Source organism: Ictidomys tridecemlineatus, chromosome 3 (genome assembly GCF_052094955.1).
Source record: "Ictidomys tridecemlineatus isolate mIctTri1 chromosome 3, mIctTri1.hap1, whole genome shotgun sequence".
Classification (NCBI taxonomy): Eukaryota; Metazoa; Chordata; class Mammalia; order Rodentia; family Sciuridae; genus Ictidomys; species Ictidomys tridecemlineatus.
The window spans coordinates 110,786,445-110,803,322 of NC_135479.1; the positions used below are offsets into that span (position 1 = coordinate 110,786,445).

Genomic DNA, 16,878 nt, shown 5'->3' on the forward strand with positions numbered 1-16,878 from the left:
TATATCTTTTAAAAATATTTCTTTGATTTCACTTTATTCATTTATTTTTAATCTTGTCATATCTTCATTGTTTTAATTCTTGATTGTTCTCATTCATGTTGATCCAAATGTGGACTTCATAACTGATTTAATTTTTTTGCCTTCCACTTTTTTGGGCTCTACTGACTCTTTTATCTATAGCATCTTTTCTAAATTTTCATATCTCTGCTGTAAGCCTCTGACTTACATAATTTCTTGCTTTATTATTAAGAATTCCATATTTTTAAAAATATTTTTTAATTGTAGGTGAACACAATACCTTTATTATGTAGTGCTGAGGAACAAACCCAGTGCTTCACACATGCTAGGCAAGCGTTCTACAACTGAGCCACAACCCCAGCCCAAGAATTCCATATTTAATGGCAATATATTTGGTCACAATTTTTATCTACTCGATGGAATCATTTTTCTTTTTTAGTGAGTATTTTGTCTTCCTCCTTTATTATCCAGTTTTCTTCCTTTATAAACTCACATTTTTCTGTAAACCAGTGCTGACTTGAATTGAGTCTAGAATAAAATAGCTGTCAGAAATACTGTGCGGGAGGGATTTTTCTAAGAATATTATTAAATTAGAACATTCTTCCCTTATTCTTGAAATACATTAAATTATTTGAATTTTTTAAAGATTTTCACTGCAATTACATATAATCACAATCTACACCTTTCGTGATTTTAAGTTTTAAAATTCTATAGCACTGTATGATAGTGCATGACTGTATGACTCTACCATTTGGACTAATCATATCTCTCATACTGAAAACTAAATCAGGAAAAAGGCAAACAGACCTCTGAAGGTGCATGCAGTGACCACGAACCTGCAAGCTGATATAAAACGGAATGGAATAAACAGCCCAATGAAAACCATACTGAAATGGGCTGTTGTTTAGGCAAATTTCTGTGATAGATTTCTGTTACATCTATCTTGGAAAATAAATTTCTACACCCCAGATAAACACCCCTTCTGTGGCAAGGCCATCCACTATAAGTTCCTCTCAATCCCTACAAAATGTTAGATTTCCACACTGATAATAAAATTTATATTTAGGGATGGGGATGTGGCTCAAGTGGTAGCGCGCTCCTCTGGCATGTGTGTGGCCCGGGTTCGATCCCCTGTACCACATACAAACAAAGATGTTGTGTCCGCCGAGAACTAAAAAATAAAAATATTAAAATTCTCTCTCTCTCTATCTCTCTCTCTCTCTCACTCACTCTTTCTTTAAAAAAAATTATATTTAAATCAATCAATAAATATATAGATATACATACACATATATATCTACATATATCTTTATATACGAGTATATGCATACATACATAGGTCAATGTCTGAGAGATTCAGCCAGAAATTTTCACCAAGTTTTCCTATAATTTACATATTCATATCACATAAGTTAGGAGTATGAAATAAAAATTATAAAATTAAAAACATAGTAATTGTAATAATCATGATGATAATGATAGTTCTGGTATAAAAGACAAATCTGAGAGAAAGAGCAAACTATAGAGAAAAATTTTCCCAGAGTATATTTATAAGGAAAGGAATAAATAAAAAATAAAGCATGGTTAAGTTGGATCAGATTTGGGGAATATTATCATTTAAAATAGGATGGAGATGAGAAGACAGAGCAAAAGTAACAAAGACATATATCTGAAAATTTTCACCAGAGGGAGATACATTCAAACACACAGTTTGAAAACCCTTTGAAAATATAGGCAAAATTATGCTAGATAAATGACAAATAATATTTAGAAATCTTTATTTAGATATATCTTGATGAAATTATACACACACACACACACACACACACACAATTGAAACAAAGGTACTAGCAAGGCTATTCTCTCTCCATAGAATCTCAAAAGAAAAATCAGTTCCTAGCCTTGTGCATCCTCTGGTGGCTACTAGAATTCCTTAGTTTGTGACAGTATCCCTTTAATCTCTGCCTATAGCACATTGCCTTCTCCTCCTCTTTTGGTCAAGCCTCCCTTTTCATGTGATGACATTTGGTACCCAAGTGAGTAACTCAGAATAGGATTCCCACCCTTATTTTTAACTTGTAATATTCTTTTTACAATAGACTATTCAAAAGTTCCACCTTTTAAGAAGTGGATCCCTTTTTGCAACCTATTCAACCTGCACATATCTATATATGTATGCATGAATAATGCAAGTATCTGAGCAGAAGTTAAAGAGTATATGAAAAAGAAAAAAATCTAGTTGCTCTTACTTTTCTAAAATTCTGTAGAGAATTCTATAGAATTTATGAAAATGTATTTTAATAGTGATTATAAATTCAACCAAGTATATTCATGTATTTGTGATAGCAATCAAAATATTTTTTCAACTATAAAAAGACTTTGTTTACCATTAGTTTAAAAAAAAAGTTCTTAAATTGCTAATGAATTGGAGATGTGTCAAGGTTAAAAACTTGCTTTATAAAGGTCTGACAATAAACACAAAAGGCTTAACAGAGACTTAAACAGCAAATTGAGTCTCAGTGCTGGAGTGCTGGCTTTGCATGATCCAGATTTACACTCAATCTCTAGCTAATCTCCTTCATTTCTACAGCTGTATATATCATCTTATGCTGGACACTCCTATTTAGAAGTCGTTCCTTAACTCCACTCTCAACTAACATAATGTTTTTCTCTCTTTCTTAGTTAATATTCTCTAAACAAAATGCTTGTTTCTCTATTTACACCTGTTGAACCAAAACATTTCTGTTTCAGAAAATAACTCAGTTCAACTAGGATTTAGGCAGAAAGTCTTGCATGAATGTTTTTTACTCCTATCTTGGCAAAATCCTGTTAGCTGTTGCTTAGAAATATACCTTCCACAGTCACCACTTAGCTCAAGACTTTGTCCTTTCTTGTCTGAAAGAGTTAAAGTGCTTCTTCAATATCTATAACTAGCCTCAAAAAGCCAACATGATTCTTTCAAAATAAATTATGGGCATGGTGTTATTACTTGTCTGCTCAAACCATCACCAGGGCTTCCAATCTACTCTTCCCCTGAATTCCTGAGCACCTCAACTCCCACCGGTCTCCCTTTCCTCATTCAGCAGAATTCCCCACAGCCTGCTGTTTCCTTCCTTCTGCTGAACCTGACCTTCCTCTGAAAACTTGCATAATATGCTGCCTCACTTTCCTCAGGTATGACATGTCATTTGTCATCTCCTCAGATTTGCCCTACCCCATTGTAAATCCCCACTTGTTTGTTTTACAATGTTTTATTCATGACTTTGACATTATGCAATTTTATAGCTGTGTATTGTTTCTCTGTGAATCCCATACCACTGGAATATGATATCAATGAGAACAGTAAAATGTTCTGTTTTGAACACTGCTATATGCCCAGAATCTAAAAGTATACATGAAAATTAATAATAGCTGCTAAATGGCAAAAGAAAAATGTGTCTTGGTATGTCCTGTGTTACAATTTAATATTTTGAACTATATATTTTATAAAGGTATATAATTTTATATGATTATGTGTTTTATATATATGTGTGTGTGAACTGCTCAGCTCATGGTGGGGTCAGGAAGCTGAAAGAGGGAGGAGCGAAAGGGCAACAGAGAAGATGCACCCTTCTATCGAATGCCCCAGTGGCCCACCTCCAGTCGTGCCCCATCTGCCTACAGTTACTATCCAGTCCATTCAAAGTAGGATGGAATAGTTAGGTTACAGCTCTCAAATTGAAGTCATTTTACTTCTGAATATTACTGTATTAATACGGGAGCTTTTGGAGAATGCCTTATATACAAATCATAATTTTATATACATACATACATATTCCATATATAAAATATAAAATATGATCCCAAAATAGGGGTCAGTATAATTACAGTTTTTTTTCATATTTGTACTATTTTTAATATTTTTATATTTACTATTTAGTGTTTTTAAATAATTAATGAAGGCCTATATTATTGATACCAATCTTGGAGAACAGGAATAGGACTTTGTTCCCAGGTGTTGAAGATTAAATACCTTAGAAATTCCACCAGGGAACAAGGACCTGTTACTGATCTCCAAGACCAGTACCACTATTAACACTTTTTTCCCCCAGATAAGCAGAAAAAGATATTAATTATTTGGGCTATGGTTACACAGCTATCAAATTGTTTTGAAGATAGATGGTCTCATGTCCTTGTTTTCTTATATAGTGTAAGATTTGTCCTCTGAGGCAGCTTTTAAAATCTGTTTAGTAGGAGTATCTAAAGTGGGAAAAATATACCAAAAGACTCTACCACTGAATTTATTTAGAGGGCAGGTGTACCGAGTTCACTTCACTAGAATTAGAACCCTCTGCATTGGAATGATAATAGTAATGTGATAAATCGAATGCTGCTCCTTAGGACCTTAGCTGCTTCTCCTAAGGGATAGTGACTGTTAAAAAGGGGTTGGAAAAAAATAGCTAAAAGAGGTTTAGACAAAGTTTTCCAGACATTGAAAACTTCATGTGAATTCCATACATCTGTGCCATCAGTGATCAAGAACCTTAGGTACTTTGGAACTTGAGACTCCTTCTTAGCTTCCATTCAGTCCACAGTAAGATAAGTAAATGGAACCTCCCTAACTGGCTGTTGCACCAGATAAACTGAGAGGGAGGGCACTGTATTCACTTATTGTCTCTGAAAGTTCTTAAAACCTTTGAAAGGAAGGAGAGAAGGAATAGTGTTCTGTTGGAATTCTCACTTAATATTTTGCATATGACTTCAAAGAGACAACTCCAAGGGAGACTATTTAAATTTTATCTTTCATGATTATGTGAAGAAATGATAATTCTCTTAACCAAAGAGACTGTTATGCACAAATTTGATTTAAAATAAAAATGTCATTGTGGATATTAGCATGTGAGTTTTCATTCACTTATTTCCTTGTGCAAATATAGTAACTTCCAAATTATACTACAATGATGTAAACCAAAAAACATATTATAAATAAAGAAAATTAGGAAATTGTCTTTAAGAAAAGAGGGAGAGGAATTATCCTTTTAAACAAAAAATATTATTTTGTGCCTGGGGCTAAAGACTAATGGCAGATTAACATATATGTGATGAAAAACAGCTAAATAAACTATGTTTTATACATCTTGAAACATATCCTTTGAGAAATCTCTTTAAGATAAATAATGTAAAATTACGAAAACAAAATTATATGCAGTGTCTTTAAAATGGTCCTTGTAAATGAGTATGCTTCAGGTTAAGTTATCCTAGCTTCCTGTTATATCTTTCTTTGGGATAATCATATTTCCTAGGATCTGTTCCCAAATGCCTAACAGTATATTAAAAATTTGCCTTCATATGTAAATTTAAATCAACAGTGGTTTCTACACTACCACCCAATGATCTATAGCAATTCTTTGTCATTAAGGGGGAAAAAAGAAGATACAAAAGACATGACAGAAAACAAAACAAAACAAAAACACAATTGTATGTGCAAAATAAAACAATCAATTTGTTTGGAGACATTCTAATAGAAAAAAATGCTTATTCATGAAAATTTCACTTTGTGTAGAAAAAAAGAAGGAAAAAAATTCTGAGAACATAAAGAAATACTTAATTGAAAAATGGCAACAACATGAGTATTAATAGAGGTATGCAAGTTATCTGAAGTCTAAAGACCATTAAAATATTAAATATTCAACGCTTCTTACAATTCAAGTTCTGCTACATATTCAGATTTTCAAGAGTACCTCTGTTTCTTTTTTTTATGCAGAATAGTTGAGCTCATTTTGATAAAATCATACACACATGGAATTTGATTTATACCATTTCAGCCCCTGTTGGTCCCTTTCCCTTCCCTCTTCCTTCCCCTTATTCTTCTTCCTTTACTGATCTTCCTTTCTATCATTTATTTATTTATTTTAATTGGGGCTTTCTCCATATACATAAAGGTGGAATTTCCTGAGGTATATTTATATGTTCACATAGGATGATTTTGTTAACTTCAATTTCATATTTTCTCCTTTAAATTTCTATTCCAGATTGGGTTAGGTCAATCAGTACATTCCTCTATTTTTCACACCTTTGGCTAAAATTGGGAATGGCTATCCTGAATAGTTGATTAATTGGTCAAAGGATAGAGAGATGGATAGATGATATATGGGTAGAGTTTCTTTGCATGTACTTTAAAAATTGTTTTAGAATGCTTGACATTCTTAAATGCATCTTTAGCCTTACTATATTTCTTTGATACCTTTTTTTTTTCCTGGACTTCTTGATGCGTTGAAAGATACCAAAACAACTGAAGGAGAATAGAAGGTCTCTTTTCAAGAAAACAAGATAACACAATAATTGCCTCAGGAAAAAAAACTTGGTCCAGTACTTCATAATGAAAAATAATTCTTAATATTCACCTACTTAGTTCAATAATCATTAGGTAATTAATATAAACAACATCTTTTTATGAGACCAGAAAGAAGGTTTACCTATAATCGTGAGTGTTTATAGGATAGTTAACACTTTTTACATTAGAAATACACTGGAACATAATATTAAAATTATAATTATTTATCTTAAATCTGAATTAATGTCATTAATTATAATCAAGTGAGCAAATTCCAGATTAGCTCAAAGTAAACCATGATTGCTTACAATGATTGTTATTATATAATCCCACCATAAAATATTGTATATGCACTTAAAATTTAATATTTCTTAATTTTTAAATACACCTTTCTCCAAAGCATATAATTATTGGAAAAAATGATATCCTGAAAAGATAACTTGCTAATGTCTAGGTCTTAGGACAAGAGTGTGCACTTTCAGCAATTGCTGTTATAATTACTTGTAATAAGTATATTTCTTTCTCACCCAAAATTGCAGATTTTACAATCTTGTGAGTACTACAATATGAAAATTCCTCCAGAACTTTAAATTAACCATCTAGGATGGGCATGGGTTTCCAAACTTTGTCACAAATTTAAACTATTCAGGGATCTCTAAGAAATTCAGATACTTGTCACCCACTTTCCCATTATAATTTAATTAGTATGGGGAGTGGCATGTCTCTTGGAATTTTTAATTTCCATTCAGCTAATTCAAATATATAACAAAGTTTTGAAACTATTCATCTAGTACTTCTTTCTTAGAAAAAGCACTGACCTCAAGTAAGTCAAGATAACTAGTGTCATCATAGAGAAATAAGTCAGAACCACCAGGGAAAATTTTGAAAGTACCAATTTCTAGACTTCATTCCTAGAGATTCTAATTCAATTGGACTAGTGTGTTTTAGACCAAAGTTATACAAAGGTTTCTAATGCATGGTTAAGGTTGAAGTTTGGGAATCATTGAGCTAAATGCTCCACATGTCTATATGAAATTCTGATTCATTGAATATATCTACAATTCCCTAACTAATCTACTCTTCTACATTGAGATCCTCAAGTCTGAATGGCACATTTTGATAAATTCAGTTCGAGGTGGCTACAATGTTGGGTCTTCCCCCTGTCCCCTCCTAGTCCTTTGTTTTTCATGTTTCCTTCTGTTTCCCCAAAGATTCACAGTGCTATTGTCTTCTCATATAGAAGAATTCAACTCTGTTGCCTCTTATCCTGAATCATCTACTCAATCAACAAGCATGGAGTACACTGTGGAAGCACTGTACAAGTAATCATTAAGTGAGCATCCCGAAATGACTCTCTTTTTTTTTTTTTTAAAAAAAAGAGAGTGAGAGAGAGAGGGGGACAGAGAGAGAGAGAGAGAGAGAGAGAGAGAGAGAGAGAGAGAGAGAGAGAGAGAGAAAATTTTAACATTTATTTATTTATTTTTTTCTTAGTTCTCAGCAGACACAACATCTTCGTTTGTATGTGGTGCGAAGCACTGGCAGCTAATTGCCTTGAAAATTCAGTTTTGTTCACCAGTAGGGTAACCGTAAGAAATTAAATTAACCTAAGAAAACAGGCAATGTTTAGAGGAAAAATCAGCCTTCTTTTGATTAGGTATATGAGTTTCTGTGTTGTCTATGCATGGCTATTTTTATTAGGGTCAGCTGGTAAAACTAGTATACCAGTTCTCTTGTCTTTATATCTCACCTCTCAGTCATGGTGAAATTTCAACTAAAGATAAGAAAAAACAAGGTAAGCTAATTTAGAGAAGCTGGGGCTTATTGTAAAAGGAGATTTCTCTCTTTATTTCCAAAAAATTATGATTTGTAGATGATCACATTTGGATGTTAGTGGTAGATTTGAGGAATGGCATATAGAGTTTTTATCATTCTTTGCCCTAAAATCCTCTAATGCTTCTCCATATTTGCTTAAGAGTATTTTTTCACTCAATTACTAACAATATGATTGATTTAATGTCTCCATCTTTCAATTTGTAAAAAAAGTAATGCCAATTATAGAATTACTTGGAAATAGAAAAAATTCTTGTGTTTTATCACAACCACCTCTAATATGTTATATGTGTTAACTATTTTTATTATTACATGTGCATAAATTATACATATTATATTTGTAAAATATATTTTATGTTTGATTTTCATGCTTAATTAGATAACTATCATATGACCATCAAACACTGTCTCATACTCTGATTTTCTCCTGCATGAGATCACTTAGTGAATTTCTTTAATATCATCATGTGCTGAATACCAATAAACTCCTGTTTGTAGAAATGTATGTAAGTGTGTGTGTGTGTGTGTTTGTGTGTGTTTAAATCTGACGTTTTTGCTTTACTTTTTCATAGTCTGAAGGTTGATAGTGCTTCCAGTTTGTTTTACATTAGGAAGATCCAACAAAAGCTAAGTTTCTTTTTCTTCCTGAACACCTTCATTTCAAACCAAACTCTCTATGAAAGAGAAATTTCACTCACTGTTGAGTTTATTACCCTATTCAGCAATATGCAGAAGGTTACATTTATTAGAATACTTGGCAAAACATGTCACAGCTAAAATTATGTTAAGATTTATTCATGGAATTAATTTTCAAATTGGCCAGAAATTAATTAGTTTACTTTTGCAATTATACTCTTTTTGCAGAAAATATTCCATAACCAATTTTTAGAAAATGAAAACTAGTTATAATTTTGTTTCTTTTAAGGTATAAGACTTGTTACCTTAGTCCTTATAAGTATTTTGAATACTAAACCATAAAATGTTTTCCATTATGTAAATAATTGATCAAGCTAATGTCCTAACACTAATTGGATTTACTATATTTGCTCTGTTACAGATTTATGTATAATTATCAGTTTTTAAGACATGTACCAAGATTAAGTGATAGTTCCCATGAGTCTGTGTATATGCTAGAAAAAGGACTTTACAAAATGTTGATATTTCAACTTACCAAAATTTTTCATCATGAGCCAGCTGAAATATAAACCTCCAACGAGAAATCAGAGACAAGAATTTCTATATCTTCATGCACCCACTTTGTCTTTAGAGTTCTTGATTTAGAATCTGCATCTAAATTGCCCTTTTAATGGCTATCACTCAAAGAATCACTCACAGTTCATGTTACATTAAAGATAGTTGTGACAAAACCCAGGTTGGATTTGGTATCATATATGTTACACAGTAAGTGGACATTTTTGTTTTATATTTCCTTCCTCATTCTCCTAAGGAACAATCACACAAAAGGTAGTTGAATTATCAGGGTTTCTCTTACACACCAAAATCATGGTTTGGGAGGTCATTTTTCCAGATTCTAGTATTTTTTTAATCACTTAAGTCTTTTGATGTAAAATCCTCTGATTGATGAAACAGGATTATGTTTGATCATCAGCATTAAAGGCACTTTAAGAGAACATCTGTGAGAAGGGTAATTAGGGACCCATCATTAATATGTGCAGGACACATGTAACATGCCTCATATGATAAGTCCTACACACATGGAATGATCCCATGAACCACCCTTCCTCCCACCTTGGATATAAGTGAGTTTGTCCTTGCTTTATAAAGAGACTCCTTGATTATGTCTCTTGATGGCAACATTTTGATTTTATGATCATTACTTCCAATATGCTCAGCCTCTCATTTTAGGATTCTCTCTTGCCTTTGTAAAACAAAAAAGAGGGGAATTATTGTCTGTGCTTGTTTTAATATCTCACATTGGCATTAATCTTGCCAACTGATTAGAAGAAATAACACTGTAAATTATAGCATCCAGTGTTTCAAGATTTTATTCATTTTAAAAAGATTGTTTTTTTTTAAGAATAATAATGAAAATATATATGCCACTAAAAACAAAATACATTTTGGGGAAAAACACTTAGTTATTCAGAAAATAAAGATTAAAGCAGCACATCATTTAATATGCATATAATTAATTGTCAAACTTCATATTGTGAAATTTAATTAAACGTGGTCTAACCATTTGGGATTTGAAATGCTAGGTAAAATACTAAGTGAAGGATGTGAGGGATCAATATTACCCTTCTGGCAGTTTTGTTTCAGCTATATAATAGCTTTCTTCGAAGGTGTGTACAGAGCTACTGATATTTTACCTTCATCTAGAGGAAAATGCACATTCTCTAAAGGGTAAATCTATTAATTAGAGACCCATACAGCTCTCTTTCTTGCTTGTGTAATCGTTAAATTGATTTTTCCAGTCCATCATGTAATTGTTCCAGCGATGGAATCCTGCTTTCCACTCTTGTTCTGCTTCATCAATATTTCCTGTAGAACATGGAATAAGTTGCATTAATCTAAATTTTAATCTGCTTACATTAATTGAAAAATAATTTTGATTATAGATGCCATTTTCTCCAAGTACCACCACATAGCAATTCTTTATTCATTATTTAATATCAGCTTCTGTCTCTACCTGATAAATTTTTAATACAATTTTAATGCATATGTGAAAATATGAATAACATGTGTGTAAAATTTCTATAAAATGTAAAAATAAATAAAATGAAGAAATGGGTTCATATATAATACTATCTCAAATTACCAAACATGTTTCTTTAGCCTTCGAGAAGATATGTAGATTCACTTTCATTAATCCTTTTCAAAATAACAAAAATATCATGTAAAGCATTTTTAAAATATGTAATTATATAGCAGAACAGTATTGTTGGTAAAATGCTTACACATGAGTGTTTATCAATGCATAAAGAGAACTGTGAGGTTATCATTTACACATATTACATTTCATTTAAATTCCAAACAATGTTTAGCTGTTGTTCTAGCTGCTTACTGTGTGAAAGCAGTTTATTAAATTCTTTGTAAAATAGAAAGATAACACAAATCTCTTTTCAAGCAGTTCACAAAGTATTCATATGTGTCTGGAGAAAGGAGTGTTTGGCCAGAAATAAAATGAGGCAATAGACCAAAAAGTTTTATGAATATCAAGAACCTCAAAATCCTGATTTATTTGAAAGTATATTAATATATGTGAAAATTAAAAACTCTAAGTGTTTCTGATATAAGTAGACAGAACTGTAATGTCGTTTAAGTTATATAAATCTATAAGCATTTTATACAGTTGTGATTATCTTCATTCTTAAATCTTTAAAATTCTGAGTCATATCATTAAACTGAAAAAAAATTTAAGTAATTTCAAGAATGCTGATGATAGAAACTGACAATTTATTTTAATATATATTTTCAGTTTAAAACTTTGAAATTAATGGTAATTTTGTAAGAAATTAATTTGGAGAAGACAATTCAATGATCCACTTTCAGTCTGCATGAAAATAAAAATGTATAAAACATTTGAATATCCACTAAATATCCTTTGTATTTTAAGATATATTTAGGTTTGGAGTATTTATAATGCTTGGACATTGGACAAATATTTGAGAATTTATATAAAATGTCCCACTGTTATATAAAAATAGCCTTTCAAAGATCAAACACTATAATTTTTTTTGTTAATAATAGAACTTTCCTAAAGGGTCAAAAACACATTAAATGTGAAAAAAAGTATTTTAAATATCATACCAAATAATCCCCTTTTATTTTCCTTTAATGATAATTAAATGCTATTTTAAATGTTACTGACAAAATGAGGACTCTATAAAGTTAAAAAAAATAATAATTTTTTATATAAAAAATAAGTTTTTGGTAATTTAGCATTTAGAGCATGAATTTTAATAATTACAGAAAAGATCCTGGATCTGACTTCCTTTTCTTATTTGTGGAATGGTCCCAAATCTAGTGATTATGTACATGTAAATGTAAAGTTATTTCATAATCATTATGTTCATAATCAAATATCTATACATTTTAGTGTTTTGAAAAACTTTTTAGTGCACAAATGCTGTGTAAACTTAGGAATTTTTGTTTTGACTTTAAAAATAGTGTTGACTGAAACAATAAAATAAAATCCAAAAGAAGTTAAGATACCATTATAATAATAAGAAAATGAAGGTTTGAGGACTATATCCCAAACCAAAATTAGAAGTTTTTTCTCCGTTCCCATCTTCTCCTCCTCTTGTTCTTTATCTTATTTCTTCTCAATTTATACTAGCTTGCTTATTCCTAAGAAAATACAAATCTAGTCATGGGACAATGTCTCCATTATTTTCAATATCAGTGATAACCAGTGACAAAACCACTTAACTTGAGTACAGAGAAATGTCACAGTTAAGGATTATAATTTTTTCGAAATTATTCATTTATTTAAAATTTAAGACAGGAAAGACCATTACAGTAAATTGTATTTGATCTAAAGTTAATCTTAATTAATGATATAATCAAATTATATCTCAGAACAGAGTGACACTGCTTAAGAAAATGGGTTTCCTATATTGATCAAAATACAGGGTTTAAACTAGAAGTATAACTGAAAGCCATCAAAATAAATTTTGTCTGAATATAGTGATCGTAGAAAATTAATCTTGTTTTATAATATTTCTCATCATAAACAGTCATATCTGAAAGTCCATAAGTGTGCTAATTATAGTAATATGTTATATGTGTACAAATATTCTTTGTTAAAAAGAAAAAAGTTAATAAAATTTAGAATGACTAAGAAATGAAAGGAAATATAGAAAATAGAAAACAAGTGAATGGTTAGCAATCAAATTAAAAGTAAAATATTGTTTAACACCGTATTAATATTGATTAATATCCCTACACCTGTTTAATTGTTTAGAAATTATTTTCTATTTTTTTAATGTCAATTTCAAAAGTAATACTGTCTACTCACCAGTCACCATGAAACCCGCCTGCCCCAATAAAAACTTATGTTGTCTTAACAAAAATGCTAAGTTAGTAATATTTTGAGGAGAGGGCTATATAAGCATTATTCATACCATTTAATATTGAAATGAAATTGTCTTCAAATAAATTAATTCTTAGAATCCTCTTTCAACTTCTTTAGAAAGAATTCTAACTTGAAGTGTTTTATTATCATTATTATTATTATTATTTTGTCTCTCTAGTGGTAATATTGTATATTTTGGGCACTAGAAACAACGGACTGATCACCAAGATATATTAAACTTAATTAACTTTTATGAAGAAGTACAGATCAGTTGATAGGCCTTCCTCAGTTTTTATGCAGAATGTGATGTCCTCTTTATTCATTCCATACAATTTTGATATAATGTAAGTATGGACAAATATCTTCTCATTTGTAATATAAAAAACAGAGCAATACTATTTACTAATTATCTTCAACTTATGTCATTTAAATGACATATGCAAAATAAAGTAATATAGAAAAGTAAAAAGTAAAAGATTAAGAACAAAGAAGATTTACATTAAACAGGAATGAGAGGTGGGAGGGAAAGGGAGTGAGAAGGGAAATCGCATGGAAATGGAAGGCGAGCCTCAGGGTTATACAAAATGATATATAAGAGGAAAGGAGGGGTAAGACAAGATAATACAAATGGAAGAAATGATTTACAGTAGAAGGGGTAGAGAGAGAAAAGGGGAGGGGAGGTGAGGCGAGGGGGGATAGTAGAGAATAGGACTGACAGCAGAATACATCAGACACTAGAAAGGCAATATGTCAATCAATGGAAGGGTAACTGATGTGATACAGCATCTGTATACGGAGTAAAGTTGGGAGTTCATAACCCGCTTGAATCAAACTGTGAAATATGATGTATTAAGAACTATGTAATGTTTTGAACGACCAACAATAAAAAAAATTTAAAAAAAAGAACAAATATATGGCAAAATATAAATAAAAGAAAAAATAAGGGCAATATGAATAACATAAGAAATTAATCAAGTTCAAAATCTTAAATAAGTAAATGATCATTCAGAAATAAGATTAACAATCTTCACTACTAATGAAAGTAAATATTCCAATGATTTTTAAACAAAGGAGTATCACAGTGAAACATAGGAACTAAAAGCACTATTGAAATATTAAATACATGTTAAGAACAATAAATTGTAAAATTAAATTGTAGAATTTAACTCATCTCCATTGTTCCTTGAATACAAATTTCCATTTAGAGGTAAATTTAATTTGTCATACTAAAACAGGAAAAAGCACTTTCATGATAAGTTTTAAAGAATAAAACAAATATAAATAAAATATAAAGTATAAATGAATATAAGAGAAGCTAATATATTCTTGATACAATCAAGCAAAGAAAAGCAGCTATTTGGATATACAGTATTGTCTCAGAAGTGAAATTATTATGTTGATGCCATATAATACTTCCAGAAACTCTAAGTAGACTAGGTAGAAAACTTGCATGCCATGAAATCTAATACTTTCAGGAATTAATAACCAGAACATGTCAGAATTCCATTTAAAATTACTAAATGGCTTTGCTTAAGATAGAATTTAAATTCCTTTGCATGACACACGAGACACTTCATCTCTGGTCCCTGCTTATCTGGCTTCTCTCCACTTATCCTCGGGATTAAGATTCAGTGCAGGTATCTTCTCTTAAAAGCTTTCCATGATCATGCACCCTGACTCCACCACTTCACTGTGAGTGAGCAAACTCTATCATTTTTATTTGTGTAGCTCTAGCTGATAGTGCAGTTCTTAGGACACAGCAGCAGACAATAAGCTCTGTAAAAATTTATCAAATTAACTGATAAAAAATAGAAAAAAAGAGAAATCATATTTCTACCAGATATTTTGTTATACGTGTCATTACATGCTCTAGAAATGCTCAGTAAGTAGTGAAGTTTTAACTACCTAGGAAAGATACTCCAATCAAACTCGGTACACCTGTTTAATTGTTTAGAAATTATTTTCTATTTTTAATGTCAATTTCAAAAGTAATATCGTCCACTCACAGTGCACCTACCACCCCCAAAAAAACATCTATCTTAACAAAAATGCTAATTTAGTAATATTTTGAGGAGGGGACTATATAAGCATTACTCATACCAATGTGTAATTTGACAACACACTGATCTCCTAATATAGATAGAAGTACATTTTATACTCTCAAAGCAAAGCTCCTCTTCAAAAATCCAGAGAAGAGTCAATGGGCTGGGCACGGTGGCACACACCTGTACTCCCAGCAGCTCACAAGGCTGAGGCAGGAGGATCCCAAGTTCAAAGCCAGCCTCAGTGATGCTGAGGCACTAAGCAACTCAGTGAGACACTGTCTGTAAATAAAAATAAACCATAGGGCTGGGGATATGGCTCAGTGGTCAAGTGCTCCTGAGTTCAATCCCTAGTACCAAAAAAAAAAAAAAAAAGAGTCAATGACTAGGCTTGCATTAATAAAACTAAATTCTGCAAGATTATGGATTGTTTTTATGTACTATAAAAAATAATAGATAATGCAGTTTTTGTTTCCTGAAATATAACTGTTGAATGATAAAGTGAAAAATAAACACAGAGAATCTGAATATTTATGATAATAAGTGCATAAATAAATTTATGATTTTACCTGAAGATTCCTTAGAAAAAGAGTAATCCTTTATATTTCTGATAGCAATTTTAATATGAATATATAAGGCATAATATTACATCACAAGTGTAATGACTTCATATACATAAATATAAATGTATTTTAAAGTTTTTTAATATATTCATGTATATGTCTTGATAAATACATTCTATTAATTTGTTATTATTTTTAACTTTCTTATTATGCCTAGTATTAAATGAGATTGTTTTATTTTTTTACAATTTCATTTAGATGAGTAATTTAACTAAAATTATTTCAAATGGCACAAAATATTTTCTAAAATATAAAACAGAGACAACCTGTTCTATGTGTGTGGGTTTTGGGGACTACAAAAGAAAAGGATCAATTTTTTTTTGTTTGACAAGATACAAGAGAAAGAGAAAGGAATAGCAATGGGAGAATAATAATAAATAAGAAAAAGTAATTTCATAAACATATGAAAATAATTTTTTTAATTCACATTTTTGTAACCTTTATTTTGCCCATATTTTGTATTATTTGAGAAAAATGTTATTTTTTCCTATGAGAAGAATAATAATGATAAGATGTTTTTTGTATTGTTAATAAAAGTCATTGAGTAACCTGTCAGCAGAACTTAGTCTATTTATTTAAATCAGAGAAATTAGAAGATGTTTTAGCTCATTTGTTCTTCTATTATGAAATGACACACTTTGGGTGGCCTGTGCACAGCAGAAAGGTACTTTTCACAGTTCTAAGAACATGATTAAGGCACCCACAGATTTGAAGTCTGGTGTAGTCCTGTTTTGTCTTTCATAGATAGCTGTCTTAATCATGTGTCCCCACTGTGTAGCAACAAAGAAGTTCTCTCAGACCTTACTTATAAGGGCATTAATCCTATGATGAAATCTGTACTCTCATAACCTCATCACCTACCAAAGGTTGAACCTTGTAATACCACCACTTTGTGGGTTAAGATTTCAGCATTTGATTTTTAGAAGGACACAGACATTCAGATCACAGAAGGAGAGAATTAAAATACAGTTTGATCAATTGATCTAAATTTTTACTGGAGGTAAATTAGAAGAA

The 16,878-nt window shown here is 30.9% G+C and overlaps 1 protein-coding gene across 1 annotated transcript in view; it reads right to left on the reverse strand.

Annotated features, from left to right (window-relative positions):
* Positions 1-10,149: 10,149 nt before the first annotated feature.
* The window catches only part of Bche (butyrylcholinesterase), a 68,731-nt gene continuing 62,002 nt past the window's right edge, over positions 10,150-16,878 (reverse strand). Inside the window, exon 4 of the mRNA XM_078043601.1 lies at positions 10,150-10,663. Coding sequence (XP_077899727.1) covers positions 10,539-10,663 — 125 coding nt within the window. The 3' untranslated portion in view covers positions 10,150-10,538. The remainder of the gene's footprint in view (positions 10,664-16,878) is intronic.